The sequence below is a fragment of the Pantherophis guttatus genome, chromosome 1 (genome assembly GCF_059756535.1).
Source record: "Pantherophis guttatus breed Tessera chromosome 1, ASM5975653v1, whole genome shotgun sequence".
Taxonomy (NCBI): Eukaryota; Metazoa; Chordata; class Lepidosauria; order Squamata; family Colubridae; genus Pantherophis; species Pantherophis guttatus.
Window position 1 is genome coordinate 131,283,234 of NC_142063.1, and position 17,093 is coordinate 131,300,326.

Here is a 17,093-nt window from a genome sequence, read left to right on the forward strand (position 1 = left end):
CCCTATCTTGTCATCATGGTGAAGAGAAGCAGTTGTGAAATGAGTGACATGGTTGTTAAGAATGCTGCATGGGCATAAATATGAGGATGGTCATAAGTGTGTGGACCTGTCAAAAGTGTGAGGACCTGTCAGAAATGACTTTTTTCAGCCCTCTGGTTAGTCCTTTTGTGCATATGGACTACTCAGAGGGCTGAAAAAGTTATTTTTGACTGGTCCTCACACTTTTGACCAGTCCTCGAACTTACGACTGTCCTCACATTTTACATTTTTGCCCTATCTTGTCATCATGGTGAAGAGAAGCAGTTGTGAAATGAGTGACATGGTTGTTAAGAATGCTGCATGGGCATAAATATGAGGATGGTCATAAGTGTGAGGACCTGTCAAAAGTGTGAGGACCTGTCAGAAATGACTTTTTTCAGCCCTCTGGTTAGTCCTTTTGTGCATATGGACTACTCAGAGGGCTGAAAAAGTTATTTTTGACTGGTCCTCACACTTTTGACCAGTCCTCGAACTTACGACTGTCCTCACATTTTACATTTTTGCCCTATCTTGTCATCATGGTGAAGAGAAGCAGTTGTGAAATGAGTGACATGGTTGTTAAGAATGCTGCATGGGCATAAATATGAGGATGGTCATAAGTGTGAGGACCTGTCAAAAGTGTGAGGACCTGTCAGAAATGACTTTTCAGCCCTCTGAGTAGTCCCTATACACATAGCCATGGCCACCCGGTCACATGACCAGCTAGCCACGCCCACCCAGTCACATGGCCTCCAAGCCACGCCCACACAATAAGTCACGCCCACAATGGTGTCCTTCTTACCAATGTTAAAATCTGTTCACCTTACCCTATACACATAGCCATGGCCACCCGGTCACATGACCAGCTAGCCACGCCCACCCAGTCACACGACCAGCTAGCCACGCCCACCCAGTCACATGACCAGCTAGCCACGCCCACAAAATAAGCCACGCCCACAATGTCCCTCTTTACCAATGTTAAAATCTGGTCACCTTAGGCAAATTGGAACAATTTGTTCCACTGATTAATTGTTCTGTCAGGAAATTTCTCCTTAGTTTTAAGTTGCTTCTCTCCTTGATTGGTTTCCAAGACTTTTCTTTTGTCATGTGGCCAGCATGCAGTGGTGGGTTTCAAGTAATTTAACAACCGGTTCTCTTCCCTAATGATTTCTTTCAACAACCAGTTTGCCAAACTGCTCAGAAAGTTAACAACCGGTTCTCCCGAAGTGGTGCGAACTGGCTGAATCCCACCACTGCCAGCATGGCTATATGCCAAAGACACACAGAACACTGTTATCTTCCAACTGAAGTGATACCTATTAATCTACTCACACTTGCATGCTTTCAAACTGCTAAGTGGGCAGGAGCTGGGCGTAGGTGTGTCAAATTTTTCAACTTTCAATTTCCAAACATTTGGAGTGCTCAAACGTTCTGACATGCCTTGGGGAATTGTAAAGATATTTTGGTTACTTTAATATAATTTAGATGTGCTTGGTAAGTAACTACATAAATATCATAACTTTTTAACATTTGTTTGTTTCATTTGGGACAAAAATGGGCGCTTCCTCCATTGCAAAGAGCTCAAATCTCAAACCCGGGCTGTCAGTTCTCCAGCTGACAACTCAGCATCTTTAACCACTAAGCCATTGCACCCCCATAAAAAAGAAATCAGGATTATTTTAAGTTTCTTATTCAACCCCTCGTCAGGGACTGGCGCAGCAAGTGTCCAAATGGAGTCAGAGATGCTGACAAGAACTTGTAATTTTATATAAATAAATATATTTTACAACTATATATACAGCAAACTAGATAGTCAGGCAAAGAGGAGCACCATATAGTAAATCACAGAGCACACAGGGCACACAGAAGAAAAAGGTGGGAAAAGAAAGGGAAACTCCCCCTCCACACCCATAGCAACCAATTACAGCACAGATTCCCTCTTGCAGGAGTCAGAACTCTGGTACCAATCAACCACATCTGTGTTCGGGCTCACTGCACAACCCCACTGCTCCAGCTACTAAATTTAAATATTTAACACCTTTTGTTTCCCAGAACTAAGTTGATGTTTCTTTATTTGTTAGCTTGTTAATCTTTAGTGGTGGTCTGACTCCAATGACTTGGGGTGATTACAATTTTTTTTTTAAAGAAAGAAAAGAAAAATAACCCGTGAATAGAAATAGCACTTAGGAATTGCACTTAGACTTATATGCCACTTTACGGTGCTTTACAGCACACTGTAAGCGATTTACAGAGTCAGCATCTTGCCCCCAACAATCTAGGTCCTCATTTTACCCACCTCAGAAGGATGGAAGGCTGAGTCAACCTTGAGCCTGTTGGGATTTGAACTGCCAAATTGCAGGCAACCGGCAGTCAGCAGAAGTAGCCTGCAGTACTGCACTTTAACCACTGTGCCATCTCGGCTCATATAAAAAAATAAAATAAAATGCATTCCTTTTTCAATGTTACCTCTAAATGCTTCTACAAGATTATGGGAGCGATGGGGCGCTCCCATGTGACACCTCTCCTGCGCGAGCTGCACTGGCTCCTGGTGGTCTTCCAGGTGTGCTTCAAGGTGTTGGTGACCACCTTTAAAGCACTCCATGGCTTAGGGGCGGGGTATCTACGAGACCGCCTTCTGCCACGAATAGCCTCCCACCGGCCAGTACACTCGCACAGAGAGGGCCTCCTCAGGGTGCCGTCTGCCAGACAATGTCGGCTGGCGACCCCCAGGGGGAGAGCCTTCTCTGTGGCGGCGCCTGCCCTCTGGAACAACCTCCCCCCAGAGATATGCACAATACCAGATCTCCGGACTTTTCGTCGGGCCCTGAAAACTTATTTATTTCACCTAGCCGGGCTGGCTTGATCCCACTGTTTCGGTTAAATTGAATTGATTTTAATTGGGTTGTTTTAAATTGTGGCCAAAAATATTTAATTATTTTTTAAACTGTTTTTAAATTTTGTATGTTCTGTTTTATTCTGGCTGTTCACCGCCCTGAGTCCTGCTGGAGAAGGGCGGTATACAGAAAGAAAGAAAGAAAGAAAGAAAGAAAGAAAGAAAGAAAGAAAGAAAGAAAGAAAGAAAGAAAGAAAGAAAGAAAGAAAGAAAGAAAGAAAGAAAGAAAGAAAGAAAGAAAGAAAGAAAGAAAGAAAGAAAGAAAGAAAGAAAGAAAGAAAGAAAGAAAGCAAAAATGGTGATGTTGCCCTCTATTAATCTGCCCTCCCTGTCAAAGTCACCTCAGGGCAAGTTTTATGCTTCACTTCCATAGTACAATTTTCCATGTTATGCTCAAATGCTCATGTTTGATTTGGAAAGCACACCTCAATTTCTTGCAAATTAACTCTCTCTCTCTCTCTCTCTCTCTCTCTCTCTCTCTCTCTCTCTATCTATCTATCTATCTATCTATCTATATATATATATATATATATATATATATATATCTTTTGTTCAAAAGTTGGAAGAGCAACTTTAAAAAAAAAATACTTTCCTTGAGACAACTGCAATTTCCTTCTATGTAAAGCTACCCTTGATGATGTGTTGAAAACTGCAGCTGCCATGGAAATTTATGTTTTGGAAAGGGAGATGGGTGGCATTTAAATTTAATAATATAAATTGGGTTTGGTTTTATGACTTTTTATTGTGTTTACTGAAAGGCATCTAAACACATTAGTAGAGGTAGCCTAGAGATATTTGCAAATAAATCATTGGCAAATAAATTAAAAGTCACTTGTATTATAGGATATTGATTTCAAAATGAAGAGTTCATACTCTCACAGAACATACAATAACAAGGGACCTTGGAGGTCTTCTAGTCATCCCCCTCCTTGAGCAGTAGACTCTATACTACTTCAGACAAGTGGCTGACCAGTGTCTTCTTAAAAGCCTCCAGTTATGGGGTAGCTACAACTTCTGAAGGGAAAACATTCTGACTGCAATAAAATACCTTAAGCCAACAGACTCCAAATTTTGGGCTTAGACAACTTAGAACTAGGCCAACTTCAGTCTGACCTAAGCATAGTACATAAAATTATCTGTCACAATGTTCTTCCTGTCAATGACTACTTCAGCTTCAACCACAATACATAAGCAAATAATAGATACAAACTCAAGGTAAACCGTTCCAAACTCGATTGCAGAAAATATGACTTCAGTAACAGAGTGGTCAATGCCTGGAATGCACTACCTGACACTGTAGTTTCTTCCCAAACCCCCAAAACTTTTAACCTTAAACTGTCTACTGTTGACCTGACCCCATTCCTAAGAGGTCTGTAAGGGGCGTGCATAAGTGCACCAGCGTGCCTACTGTCCCTGTCCTAATATTCCTATTTTACTTATTCTTTTCATGTATTCAAATTATGTTTATACTTTTACCTGTTATCTTATATATGCTTGACAAATAAATAAACTTAAACTTGTTCTAAGGAAATTTCTCTTTAATTCTAAGTTGCTTTTCTCCTTAATTGTTTCTTGTCCTGCCTTCTGGTGATTTCTCAAATGAATTTCAATAGCACCAAAACAGACCAGGCACTTGAACAACAAGCTGAGAAACAGTAGAACTCCTGCATGGTTATGCGAAATGAACAAGAGGAGGCAATTGATGAAACATGTGGCAATATTATGCAATAATACATACTAGTATCAGATATTGGGGTGAAAAATGTAAGGGTGGCTTTTGTGTGATGATATCATCACATACAGTATATATCATTTGGTTTCCGGATGAAGTATTGGATCCATTATATATAAGTTTTCCAAAGCAATGGTTGTAATATACTATCATTTCTGAAAATGAAATTTTCTGTACTCTTTTAATAGTCTAGCCCTTTTATAAGTTTAAGTCTTCTGATAACCATTTTAATAGCTCATTATTCAGTGCAAAGCTTAGTAATGTCTGTTTCCACTTGCCTGGATATTCTATCCTTATCTTTCATTGTGGCCTTAATTTGTATCGCTTACTGACAGCATTTTAAATTTTAACTTTATATTAAATGTTAAAAATCAATACTAGTAAAAGTAGATGCATCCTCATTTAACAACTTCAAAGGTTTGGCATATATCTATGTCTCTTTCCAGAATCACATTAGTGAACATGGGATGATCTGATGGAATTTAATTAAAGCATAAAAAGATACAGACCACAATCCAGACAGCCCATTAACTTGCTCTCTGGAGATTGAGTATGCAGAGCCAGGCTTTCAATATTGCTTGTTCAGAATATTAGGCAGCAACACCTGCAAACCACTTGTGAAAATATTTGTGTCTGTTTGGTCAGCAAGAGAGGAAAAGAGAGACATTGGATAAAAATTAAGACTGTTTCAATCTAAAGCTCCTTTGGGCACTGGTTGGGATAATAATGTCTGGGATGTAGTTAAAATACTAATGTTATTAATTATTATGCAATATTATTAAGAATGAATATCTCTTAAATGTATAATAGAATATATTATGTTTGTATTAATCTAAATGACTCTTCCATTATCATCTGTATAAACAACTATTTATGTATGTATGTATTAATGTATGTTTATACACATCACATATGTGTATATATATACTCTCTGTGTGTGTGTGTGTGTGTGATGGTGTTTAAAGATTTGTGAACCCTTTTTGAATGTTCACTATTTCTGCATAAAAATATGGCCTAAAATGTAATCTGTTCTCCACAAAAGTCATAAAACTTGATAAACAGAACTCAAACAAACAAGTCCAAAATATTATACTTGTCCATTGGAAGTGATCCAAACTACATATACTATAACTACATAGTGTTTTTTTCCCCTAGTGTTATAAGATGTGGAGATCAAGTTTTAGGTCATTTAGGTCTGATAGGTTCACAACCTTTTAAGCAACACTGTAGATATATATATTTACATGTATATATTTATAGGTACATGACCTGATGCTCTTCTGTGTGTTCCAGGGGTGAAATTCAGACGGTTCTATCCGGCTTGGGCGAACTGGTAGTGGCGGCTGCGGGAGGCACCACCCACCTGCATGAACATCATGATGTTGCTTTTTTTGTGACAATTTTAAGCCTCTGCACATGCGCAGAAGGCTTTGCGCATGCACGGATGACAGCATGTGAACATTTGCAAACCTACAGAAAGTAGGTTTTTCTAGCTGTCTGCAATATTGATTTTGATTTGATTTGATTTGATTACATTTCTATACCGCCCTTCTCCCGAAGGACTCAGGGCGGTGTACAGCCATATTAAAACAAACCCATCACAAAAATTAAAAACCGTTAAAATAAATTAAAGCAATTTGGCCATTATTAAAACCCTTAGCTAAAATCCCTTTAAAACCAATTAAAACCCATTAAAATTAATTTATTCGCTGAGGCCAGCTTGATTGAACAATAGAGTCTTCAGAGCACGACGGAAGGCGCAGAGGTTGGGGATCCTTCTTATATCCGGGGGCAGCTCATTCCATAGGGCAGGAGCCCCCACAGAGAAGGCTCTCCCCCGGGGGTCGCCAGCCGACATTGCTTGGCCAATGGCACCCTGAGGAGGCCCTCTCTGTGAGAGCGTATCGGACGGTGGGAGGCATTAGGTGGTAGAAGGCGGTCCTGTAGCTATCTCGGTCCTAAGCCATGGAGCGCTTTGAAGATGGTGACAAGTACCTTGAAATGCACCCGGAAGATCACTGGGAGCCAGTGCAGGTCGCACAAGAGAGGTGTTACCCGGGAGCGACAAGTCGCTCCCATAACCACTTGTGCGGCCGCATTCTGGACCCGCATTCCGGGTGCTCCTCAAGGGGAGCCCCATGTAGAGAGCGTTACAGTAGTCCAGACGGGAAGTGACAAGGGCGTGAGTGACCATGCGTAAGGCGTCCCAATCCAGAAAGGGATGCAACTGGGAAATCAGGCGAACCTGATAGAAAGCTCCCCCTGGCCACGGCCGTTATATGATCGCGTATCCAGGAGGACGCCCAAGTTGTGAACCCTCTCTGAGGGGGACAAGATCTCCTCCCCAATAGCCAGCGATGGTATCAGTTGGCTATATCGGGGCGCTGGAAACCACAGCCACTCTGTCTTGGATGGATTGAGTCTGAGCCTGTTCCTCCCCATCCAGTTCCGCACGTCCTCCGGGCAATGGGACATCACGTCAAGGGCATCATTGGGGTGGTCTGGGGTAGAAATGTACAGCTGTGTGTCATCTGCCTACAGTTAACACTTCACCCCAAAACCACGGATGATCTCACCCAGCAGCTTCACATAAATGTTGAACAGGAGGGGCGAGAGGACATATCCCTATGTCTTGCTTTCTTGGCTGGGAACTGGCATGCATGGAAATTAACTGAATATTTTTCTTATAATAGAAGTTGTTCCTAATTTAATTTTAAATCAAAATGTAACTTAAAATAGAAGTTGTTGTGTTTTTTAGTTTTAAATAAAAATGCTTTCATTGTTTATATGCAAAGAAAAAATCAACATTGAAAACTAAATTTAGAATTATTTGTGAAAAAGTTCTACAAGTATATTTTTATTTATCTTATTAAAATCTTAATGGCTGTCATCCCACAACATTGCTGATTAAATTTACTTTTTCCCCTGGATAAATACTTACCTTCACATTCCACTTGCAAAAGATGCAGGTATCCTAATCAAAGGAGAATCAGCATCTTATCCTACCACCACCATAAAGCAGGCTGATGCTTCCTTACTCAAAACTCCCATCCCACTCAGTACAAAATTAATGCTGGTCCTCTTGAAGACAGCACTACTTTTATTTCATTTAAGTTTTACAGTCTGTCTCCTGTCCAGATGGTAGTGACAAAATATAAATAAAATATAATAAAATACAATATCATAATAGAATCAAGATAATAAATAAATTGGGGAGAAATAAAAACAAAGTCTAATTAAAATGACATTAGTAAACATTCATGTAGGAGATAAAAGGAAGTAGTAGGCTGTAGATACTGTCAGAGGTGAGTGAGTATAAAATGGCAGGTCTGTATCTAGGGTCAAAAAATAGTTAATATATCTGATTTTCAGGGGAATAACTTTTTTCAAAGCAAAGTGACCACAACTAAGAACACTCATTCTTACATCTTCATATAATGAACCTGTTCCATCTATGAGATGCTGAAAATGCCTTCCTTGAATATTGGGAAAAATACATAAAGGGAAGAATGTTTTCGCTAGTAATATTTCAACCAGTCTGTACAGGGAAATTTCTGGAAACATGGTAATTATATAATAGTTACATAACAACCCTGTGCTCGCTCTCTCCTTCTCCTTCTCCTTCTCCTTCTCCTTCTTTCTCCCTCCATCCCACTCTCTCTCTTTCTCATCAGCATCAGGTGCATGCCTTCAGAAGTGGTATGAGAGTTGAAAGGTTTCCTCACAATGGCAGTGGAATATTTGAAGATGACAGCAATACTCTTCCCTCTCAGTTCTCCAGTTTCAGTCAGTGTTCAGTCAGGTACAGTGCTGCAAGCACAGTTGGTTGACCTGCTTTATTCTTCTTGCGTTCTACGCTCTTCTATGTACTCATGGGAAAGAAGAATGTAAGGAGAACAGAGACACAAGGAATTCTTTTTGTCCCAGTTCAGAAGGTGTAGCTGACTTTAGAGAGTTAATTTAACCTCAGAGATTCCCTAGGTGTCAGCCCCTACTTACTATGTTTAGCCACATATCCATGTTATATTAACTCTATGCTCACATAGTTAAACCTGAACTCATCACAGCCAACTTGTAATTGCCAACTCACCACAGCCAACTTGCTGCAGAACAACTTGCCATGGCCAATTCACCATTGGACAACTTGCTGCTGGACAATTTAACAATTCTATTTAATTATTTAAAATAAAAAATTAAATTTTTACAATTCACATTTAATTCTGTCCCTCCTTTTGCATCCTTTCCTTAATGATTCTATTCCATTATTTCTTTGATATTAACATAACTCTTGTCCCTCAGCGAGATATCCTGTGGCAAGTTGTCCAAGGCGAGTTGGCTGTGGAGAGTTGGCTGTGGAGAGTTGACCGTGGTGAATTGTCATAGACCCTAGTTGAGCATGTTGGATGAACAAGGGCAAACAGTCCATACCATTAATTCCAAAAATCATTCCCCAGATTGCTATGTTCTGATTATATCATTGTTCATAAATACTCATTAAGAACCAAGGCATACATCCCTTGTTCTTACTGGATAAGGGCAAAAGCCAATGAAGATAGAACACATCATGCACTGCATATTAGATTTTGCAAGTGACATGTCATATATGACATCACATTAAGGGTTGTTAACATTATACTCAAAATAAGCTAACACTTGTGAATGAAAGAGACTGGCTGTGAGATAGCAAAAGATCTAATGAAATATTTAAGACTGTATTTAACAGGGTTTTAACAAAGACATATTTCCAAACAGTTATAATAAATTATGGAAAGAAATTAAAAAAGATTTTTAAAGGTGGAAAAACTTAAAAGTTTCTTGGGTCTCATTACAACAATAACATTGACTATATTGTCTAAAATTAACCTCTTACTTCAAATGGCACTGACTGCAATATCAGACAAAAGTTTGTAGAACAGCAAAGAGCAATTAACAGGTTCATATAGAGTGAGAAAAACCAAGAATAAGATTCATCTTACAAGACTCATTAAAAGTGTGGATTTTTAATTCCTAACCTTAAATTATATTATTGAACAGGCTGTTGATCATGGATAACATAATGGGCACAATCTCTAAATAACAGAACATCAAAGATAGAAGGAGCTGTCTTGACAAATGGACTTTATGCAGTTTTATGATAGATAGAATGAATAAAGGAAGGAATTAGAAGGGACATATTTATAAGGCAAAGTTGGTTAAATATTTAGAATCTTCTGCAAATTACATTTCTCTATTAGTACCACCAACAAATTCTTTTTTACTTCAAGGATAACTGTAGTATGAAATAATTAATTACTCATACTACTACATTGCATCCAAATTCAGAAAATAGACTAAAGACAAAGCAAGAATTGCTTTATGAAGGTAGGAATATACCATAGTTAACGTATTTATACATTGCTGGAAGAAGAAAAAGTGACCTTAAAACTGTACCCTAACAGTAAAAAAAATATGGAAATTGTTAGCAGAATGGGTGATGAATATTATTCTATAATTTTTGATGATTTTAGTGTCAGCGTTGTAAATTGGTATTATAGCAGAGCTGTTACTATGAATGAGTGTGTCATTGTATTTCCACTGCCATTTCTTTTCAGCTCTTATTTTTAGTCCTATCACTAGTTATAGGTTAAATAATCAGTCATTTTTTAATCTACAGTCCTGATGACCTTTAACATGTTGTTTCACATAGCACGTCTTCTCTGATTTATGCATTTTATTCAAGGCTCTCTAGTTGTCTAAATATTATTTTCAATCATTTTTTGGGTTCTTTTTTCAGTAAATCACTTCTCTTTTTTATTTATTCTCAGTTCTCGGATTGCTTTTTGCCCTGGGGCATAGAAAAGTACACTAGCAAAAAAATGTTTTGTAAATATTGCCATTTTTTACAGAATTTAAGTGTGCATATGGTACAGAAGAAGACCAGGTGAAGAATTGATATAGGGAAAGTATTAATTAAAATAAAAGAGGAAGAGAAATGTGAACTACTTGGACAGGATTGGTTTGGTTCGGGAAACTGAATAAATATTATTGCTTGTAATCTATTGGGGATTAAAATTTGGATCAGAGTTACTGTACGTTGCAGAGTTGAATAACTATGGGAGAAGAGATGGAGGAGAGTAGAGGTAGTCATCTTACAACCATTATTTAGTGATAATTCAAAGCAACTACAGCAGTGGAAACAGTGACTTATGACCGTTTTTCACACTAACAATCAGGGGTGGGTTCTACTTACCTTTACTACCAGTTTGCAACAGGAGCATGCACTAAAGAACTGGACAGAACTGGGAGCACCCCACCACTACTAACCATCATTTCACATACCACAGTCACATGGTAAAAATTCAGGCACTTGGCAACTGGTTCATATTTATCATGCTTGCAATGTCCTGGGGCCATTCTGACAAGCAAAGTCAATGAGGAAGCAAGATTTGCTTAAAATCATGTTACTAACTTAATAACGTCAGTGATTCAATTAACTGTGTGTTAGGTTCAGCTTGTAGCTTACTCCTAACTTGTTGGTCAGGCAATATATCTGTTTCTTTAAGAAACAACTGAGCCACGTAATCTGGGTTTGCTGAACCCTGTAATTAGGCTACAATGCATAAATAAGCAGCGCAGAGAAGCGTTCGTTGTTCCTGATTGTTCCTGTTGCTTCCTGCGTCTTTCTGATGATTGGTGTTAGACTGAATTGTTATATGGTACTGTATACCAAGAGTTACTAAAGTCTGTTTGCTTTGGTAAGGGAAGATACTTACTGGACTGATATTACTGTTTATGATCTTGGACTGTTTTACCAACACCGAGACTGCTTATTATCTTGTATATAAAGTATTTTTCTCACACGAGCTGCACGTTTATCTCCTTCCCTGTGTGTTTCTGCTCTGCTCGTTGCACAAGCAACAAATACTTTTTACACACACCCTAACACTGTGGCAAGAAAGGTCATAAAATGGGGCAAAATTTATCCAACAACTACATATATACTTGTCTATTTCTTGACCTCACCTACCTTAAAAGGCTGATTATCACTATCACTATCATTATCAAGAGTTTGGCCTTGGACCTGCTTAACATGACTACCATAAAGCCAGTTGATTTCTTAAATATGATTAAATAAAGATTTAATTCAAGAAAGCTTAAATCTGTCCAGCATTTAATAAGCAGCATTCTACATTTATAACATACTCTCTAAATATACATTAGTTATATGTACATTAGTAAAATATAATTCACTTTTTGTATTTTCTATTCAAAGTGCTTGTCCAACATATCCAACATACCATTCATCCATTTGGCATCTGTATTGTGAACTACAAACTCTTTTCTGAAGAGATCTTCTAAAGACAATCTTGTTTCTGAAGAGTTTGACAGTTCATCTGCAACAAAAAGCAATGTTTTAATTTTTTTAAAAAAAACTATTAATTTTAAAGCACAGAGTTCAAAAATAAATCTTTGCTTAAAATACTGATATCCCTTCCGTATTTTCAGGTAATGTTTATTTGTACATTAATTCATGAAAAAGAATAACAATCAATCAATCCATGAACCAATCTGTAAAGGATAAATTCCTATTGAACCCTATGACCATAATTCAAACAAGTTAAAGTTCCTTGCCTTAGATTCAAGATCATCAGTAAGCTAGCACAGAACAGATTACATGTGTGACTGAATTCAGGCAATAAAATAATGTTATCGTATAAAACATAATGCAATTTATTTGATGTTAGATAGGCATATGGTATGAATTCAGCTAATGTGGTTTATTCATGATTAAAGCAATATCTGATTTAGGAATGATGTGTGAATTTTGTTGAGCTAGTTGTTGAGAGGATGCAATTACTCTTTGACACTGTAAAACCAAGAATTTACAACTTTATTTTTGGGTATGTATGCTGATCAAATTAGCAGAAAAACACAAGGGGTTATCCTGTGCTTAAAAACTTGGCTAAAATGACAGGAAATCCCAGACATTCTTGTAACAGCTGAAGGATTTTTCATATAAAATTTCAAAGCCTTAAAGGCTCCTACTTTCAGAAGATGTATTTGACCATTTTCTGTTCTATGTTGAAGCAAATTAGAATGAAAAATGAATAATCCTTTCAAAAAAAAATTCTGGTAAGGCTGTAGAGGTTTTACATTGTCTTACTTTTAGGTTCTCTTTTGTATGAATAAAGTTGATGGGAGAGATATGAAACATAGTCAAGTAATCTGGGAAAGTGAATTTTGATCTGATCTGAGGCAAAATAAGATGCAAACTGCTCTTAGTTTATATCAGAAGCACAGGGTAGAAGTCAGATAATGAAGGTTTCCCTGCAACTGGGGGAAAGTGAGATCACCACCTTTAAAGCGCTCCATGGCATTGGACCTGGGTACCTTCAAGACCATCTTCTGCCACCAGTAGCCTCCCACCGGCCAGTCCACTCCCACAGAGAGGGTCTCCTCAGGGTGCCATCGGCCAAATTATGTCGGCTGGTGACACCCAGGGGGAGGTCCTTCTCTGTGGGAGCCCCTGCCCTTTGGAATGAACTGCCCCCAGAAATGCGTAAGATCTCCAACCTCCGTATATTTCGCTGTGCCCTCAAAACCTTGTTGTTCCGCCCGGCCGGGCTATCAATGTAAAGGTTTTAATTGGTTTTAAATGTTGGATTTTAAATTTGGGGGTTTTATAATTGAGCCAATTATTTAATAATTTTAATTATTTTTAAATTTTGTTTGTCTTTGTGCTTTTAATTAGGCTGTACGCTGCCCTGAGAAGGGCGGTATAGAAATATAATAATAATAATAATAATAATAATAATAATAATAATAATAATAATAATAATTATTATTATTATTATTATTATTATTATTATTATTATTATTATTATTATTATTATTATTATTATTATTATTATTATTATATCCTTTGCAGAACATACTTGTTAATATTTTAATATGTTGTGACTTTTATGGAATTCCCACATGCTGTTTCCTGGGCAGCCAGAAGCATACATAATCAGAAAAAGACTCTTGAAATAATGTTTGCCATAGCTATAGTTGCCCAGATAACCAGCAGAATTTGATCACCATTATTTATTGTTTGTTTGTCAAGAATGTATTAGGTAATTTATATAATTATAAGCATGAATTGAATACATAAAATAGATACAAGTAGAGGAAACATTAGGACAGGGACGGTAGGCATGCTGATGCTCTTATGCATGCCCCTTACAGACCTCTTAGGAATGGGGTGAGGTCAACAGTACAGTCTTAGGTTAAAATTTTGGGGGTTTGGGGATGAAACTACAGAGTCAAGTAGTGTATTCCAGGCACTGACCACTCTGTTGCTGAAGTCATATTTTCTGCAATTGAGTTTGGAGCGGTACACTTTAAGTTATTATCTATTGTATGCTCATGTATTGTTATGGTTGAAACTGAAGTAGTCATTGACAGATAGGACATTGTAGCAGATAATTTTATGAGCTACGCTTAGGTAATACCAAAGACGGCATAGTTGTAGGTTTTTCTAGTAAAATTAACACTTTATTATAGTGGAATACTTTATTCAGCTGATCTAATTGAAAGTTTACTGCAATGACAGTCAATGTTTGCCTTATCTAACCCAGTATATATGATGCTAATGTATTGTAACAATTGACTTTTATTTAATTTTATTGCTTCAATATTGTTCAATGCCCACAATAGACTGCATCTTTAGCTAGTTCTACTGTATGCTTCACTTCAACTAAGAACGTTTACAGAATTCTTTTTAACAGATTTTTTTCCCACTAAATTTTACATTTGAGGTTATTCATTTTCCACTATTCCAACTAAGACTTACTGTTTGAAGAAATGGTAAGAGGAAATAAAATAATTTTGACAAAATCGATTTTGGAACCTTTATTACTCCAATAATATGTCACTATTCAAATTTTGGCCCAGGGCGTTAATCTCCATCCAGATATAAATATATAAATTTACAAAGCAACACAATCTTGTTTTGCTTTATTGCTCATTATGTTATCTCCAATGCACTTGTTGGCTTTCTTCTGCCATTGAATAAGGGAAGGAGTAGAGGCCGTTAGGATACTATACATTAACTCATGAAGCACAGCAGTTTTATAAACTATGAAACATTAATACTCATTATGACAGATGTCCCTCAGGCAGCCCTCAGTCTCTCAGTATGTTAATACTCTAAAGGTCATGAGAAAGCTAATCTTAATTTGATATTTACTTGCTCTGCTTTTCTCAAGACATCTGAACTCTCTGACAAGAATTGCATTTCCATACAAAATTAAGGCAGTAACTTAAGCAGAAAATCAGAGGCAAAGTACAAGGTGAGATATTCAGAATCTCCTTAGATCAAGCGATAAGACTTCACAAGTAATCTTAACTAAAGAATTTTGCACTAGAAAATAATTTAATCTGCATCAAAATATTGGCAAAGTTCTCTCTCTAATTGCCCTCTCAGAAAACAAACAAGAAAAATGGGAGGGGGGGATAATGCCTATTGATTGAGATGAAATAAAGACCAAATTATAATTTTTATGAAATGTTATGCTTAATTCCTAATACCAACTATTCAGAGATTGTTGTTTGAGCTACCTATACTTGGTCAATTGTTTGAGTTACCTACACAACTGGTGCAGAATGCAGGGGCATACACAGTATTGGGTTTTCAGAGGTTTGCCCATCTCTGTTGTGCAAGCTACACAGGTTCCCAGTTTCCTTACAGGTGCAATTCAAGAAGCTGGTTATCACTAAAGCCCTACATGACAGAGGACCTGGTTATCTGCAGGACTGCTTCTCAAAGAATATCTGTGTTTTCATTTATGACAATAACAAAAAGTAACAAAGCCCTGAAAAACGAACACTGTGCATAGAGAAATACTTTTACCTATTAATCAGATACTAGCAGGTTTCTCAAGCTAGTGATATAAAAAAATCATCCAGTGTGGCTATAAATCGGCAGTGCAAAATGCTCCTGTACTCTATTCATTGCAATTTAATTACGTTTTAGAGCAACTGGGAAAAGAAAACTTTTTAAGTATTCCAATCATTACTCCTTGACTGTAGCAATTCTAACTGTTCTAAATCTGCATATAATCTGAAGAATAAATAATTAAAGATCTAGTACCTAAAAAGAAAGAAAAAGATATATTGTTTTTATTACTTTACGGATCTCCACATACTGTAATTGGAATTGGGATTTACTGAGCTTGCTATACTGTGCAATAATTTGGCCTTCCCAGAACTGTAAGGTGATTTGCTAGATATTACATACTACTAATTCAAACTTATTTTCATCCTTCATTTATCCTTTCTTTCCTATACATAGGAAAGTTCAAGTTTATTTTTACTTGCCCATACCCTTGTAATCCTGAATGTATTTGTTTGGGAAAAGGAAGAAAAGTCTATCTCTTCTGTTCTATCCATTGCTTAAGAAGGAAAACTTCAACTAAAGCTCAAAAACTTTGTTTCCTTTGCCTTGTGTTATTGCAGGGCTCCCCAACCCCCAGGCCGTGGCCAGTTCGGAACCGGATCATGGAAGCAACAAGTGAGCACATATATGTGCGCAATTCCATTTGTGCACACAGAGGATAGGCAAGCACATATGTGCAGCCCCATTTGTGTGAATGGCGCATGCGTGTGCCTGCTTCTTATGTAAATGCAGCTGCGTGCACTCACTGCTCACATGGAACCATTCCCTCTTCCCCTCCCACACTGGTCCACAAAGCCAGAAAGGTTGGAGACCACTGTGCTATTGGACTGGTTAGTGAACTTTCAATTCCCCATTGCTATGAGACAAAATCATGAGAAAATGCCCTCATCCACTGTCCAAATGGGATGAGCAGCAATGGATTTAATAGGGAAGCAGTTAACAGGGTCCAAAAGATCAAAACGATTACCGCAGCAGCACAGTTAAAGTCCTGCCACCTTTATATATCACAGAGATGTATAAATGGGCTTGAATTTGTTATACTGCTGAAATTACCACATTGATCCTTGCCCCCTTTTCCATGGATGCCACTGTAATAGGACTTTCAGTGATAGGAGGAAAACTCTTTTAACTATACCTATCTCTTAGCTTTCTTCACTACTTTAATTGAAGTACTAACACTATGGCATAAATGAAACAAACAAAATGTTAAAAGGTTATGATATTTATGTAGTTACTTACCAAGCACATCTAAATTATATTAAAATAACCAAAGTATCTTTACAATCCCCAAGGCATGTCACAACTTTTGAGCACCCCTAATGTTCAGAAATTGAAATCTGAAAATCTGACACGCCATACGTAGGGCAGTCTCCTGCCATTTACGTTTCTTTACTGTTTTGCATATTTACAACAGGGCAACATTGAGCATAGCATTTCCTGACTAATGCTTTGTAATGGTCTTAAGAGATGCCTTCAAAAAAAATTTAAGGTATTTTCTAGATTTGTTTCAAATCACAGAAATCTGAGGT

At 37.5% G+C, this 17,093-nt stretch overlaps 1 protein-coding gene across 2 annotated transcripts in view; it reads right to left on the reverse strand.

Moving 5' to 3' along the window:
• Positions 1–17,093, reverse strand: part of DPP10 (dipeptidyl peptidase like 10) — a 635,227-nt gene that overhangs the window by 188,835 nt on the left and 429,299 nt on the right. For both annotated transcript variants that reach the window (XM_087881801.1, XM_087881800.1), the window contains exon 3: positions 11,921–12,016. In XM_087881801.1, the coding sequence (XP_087737927.1) occupies positions 11,921–12,016 (96 nt within the window). The remainder of the gene's footprint in view (positions 1–11,920; positions 12,017–17,093) is intronic.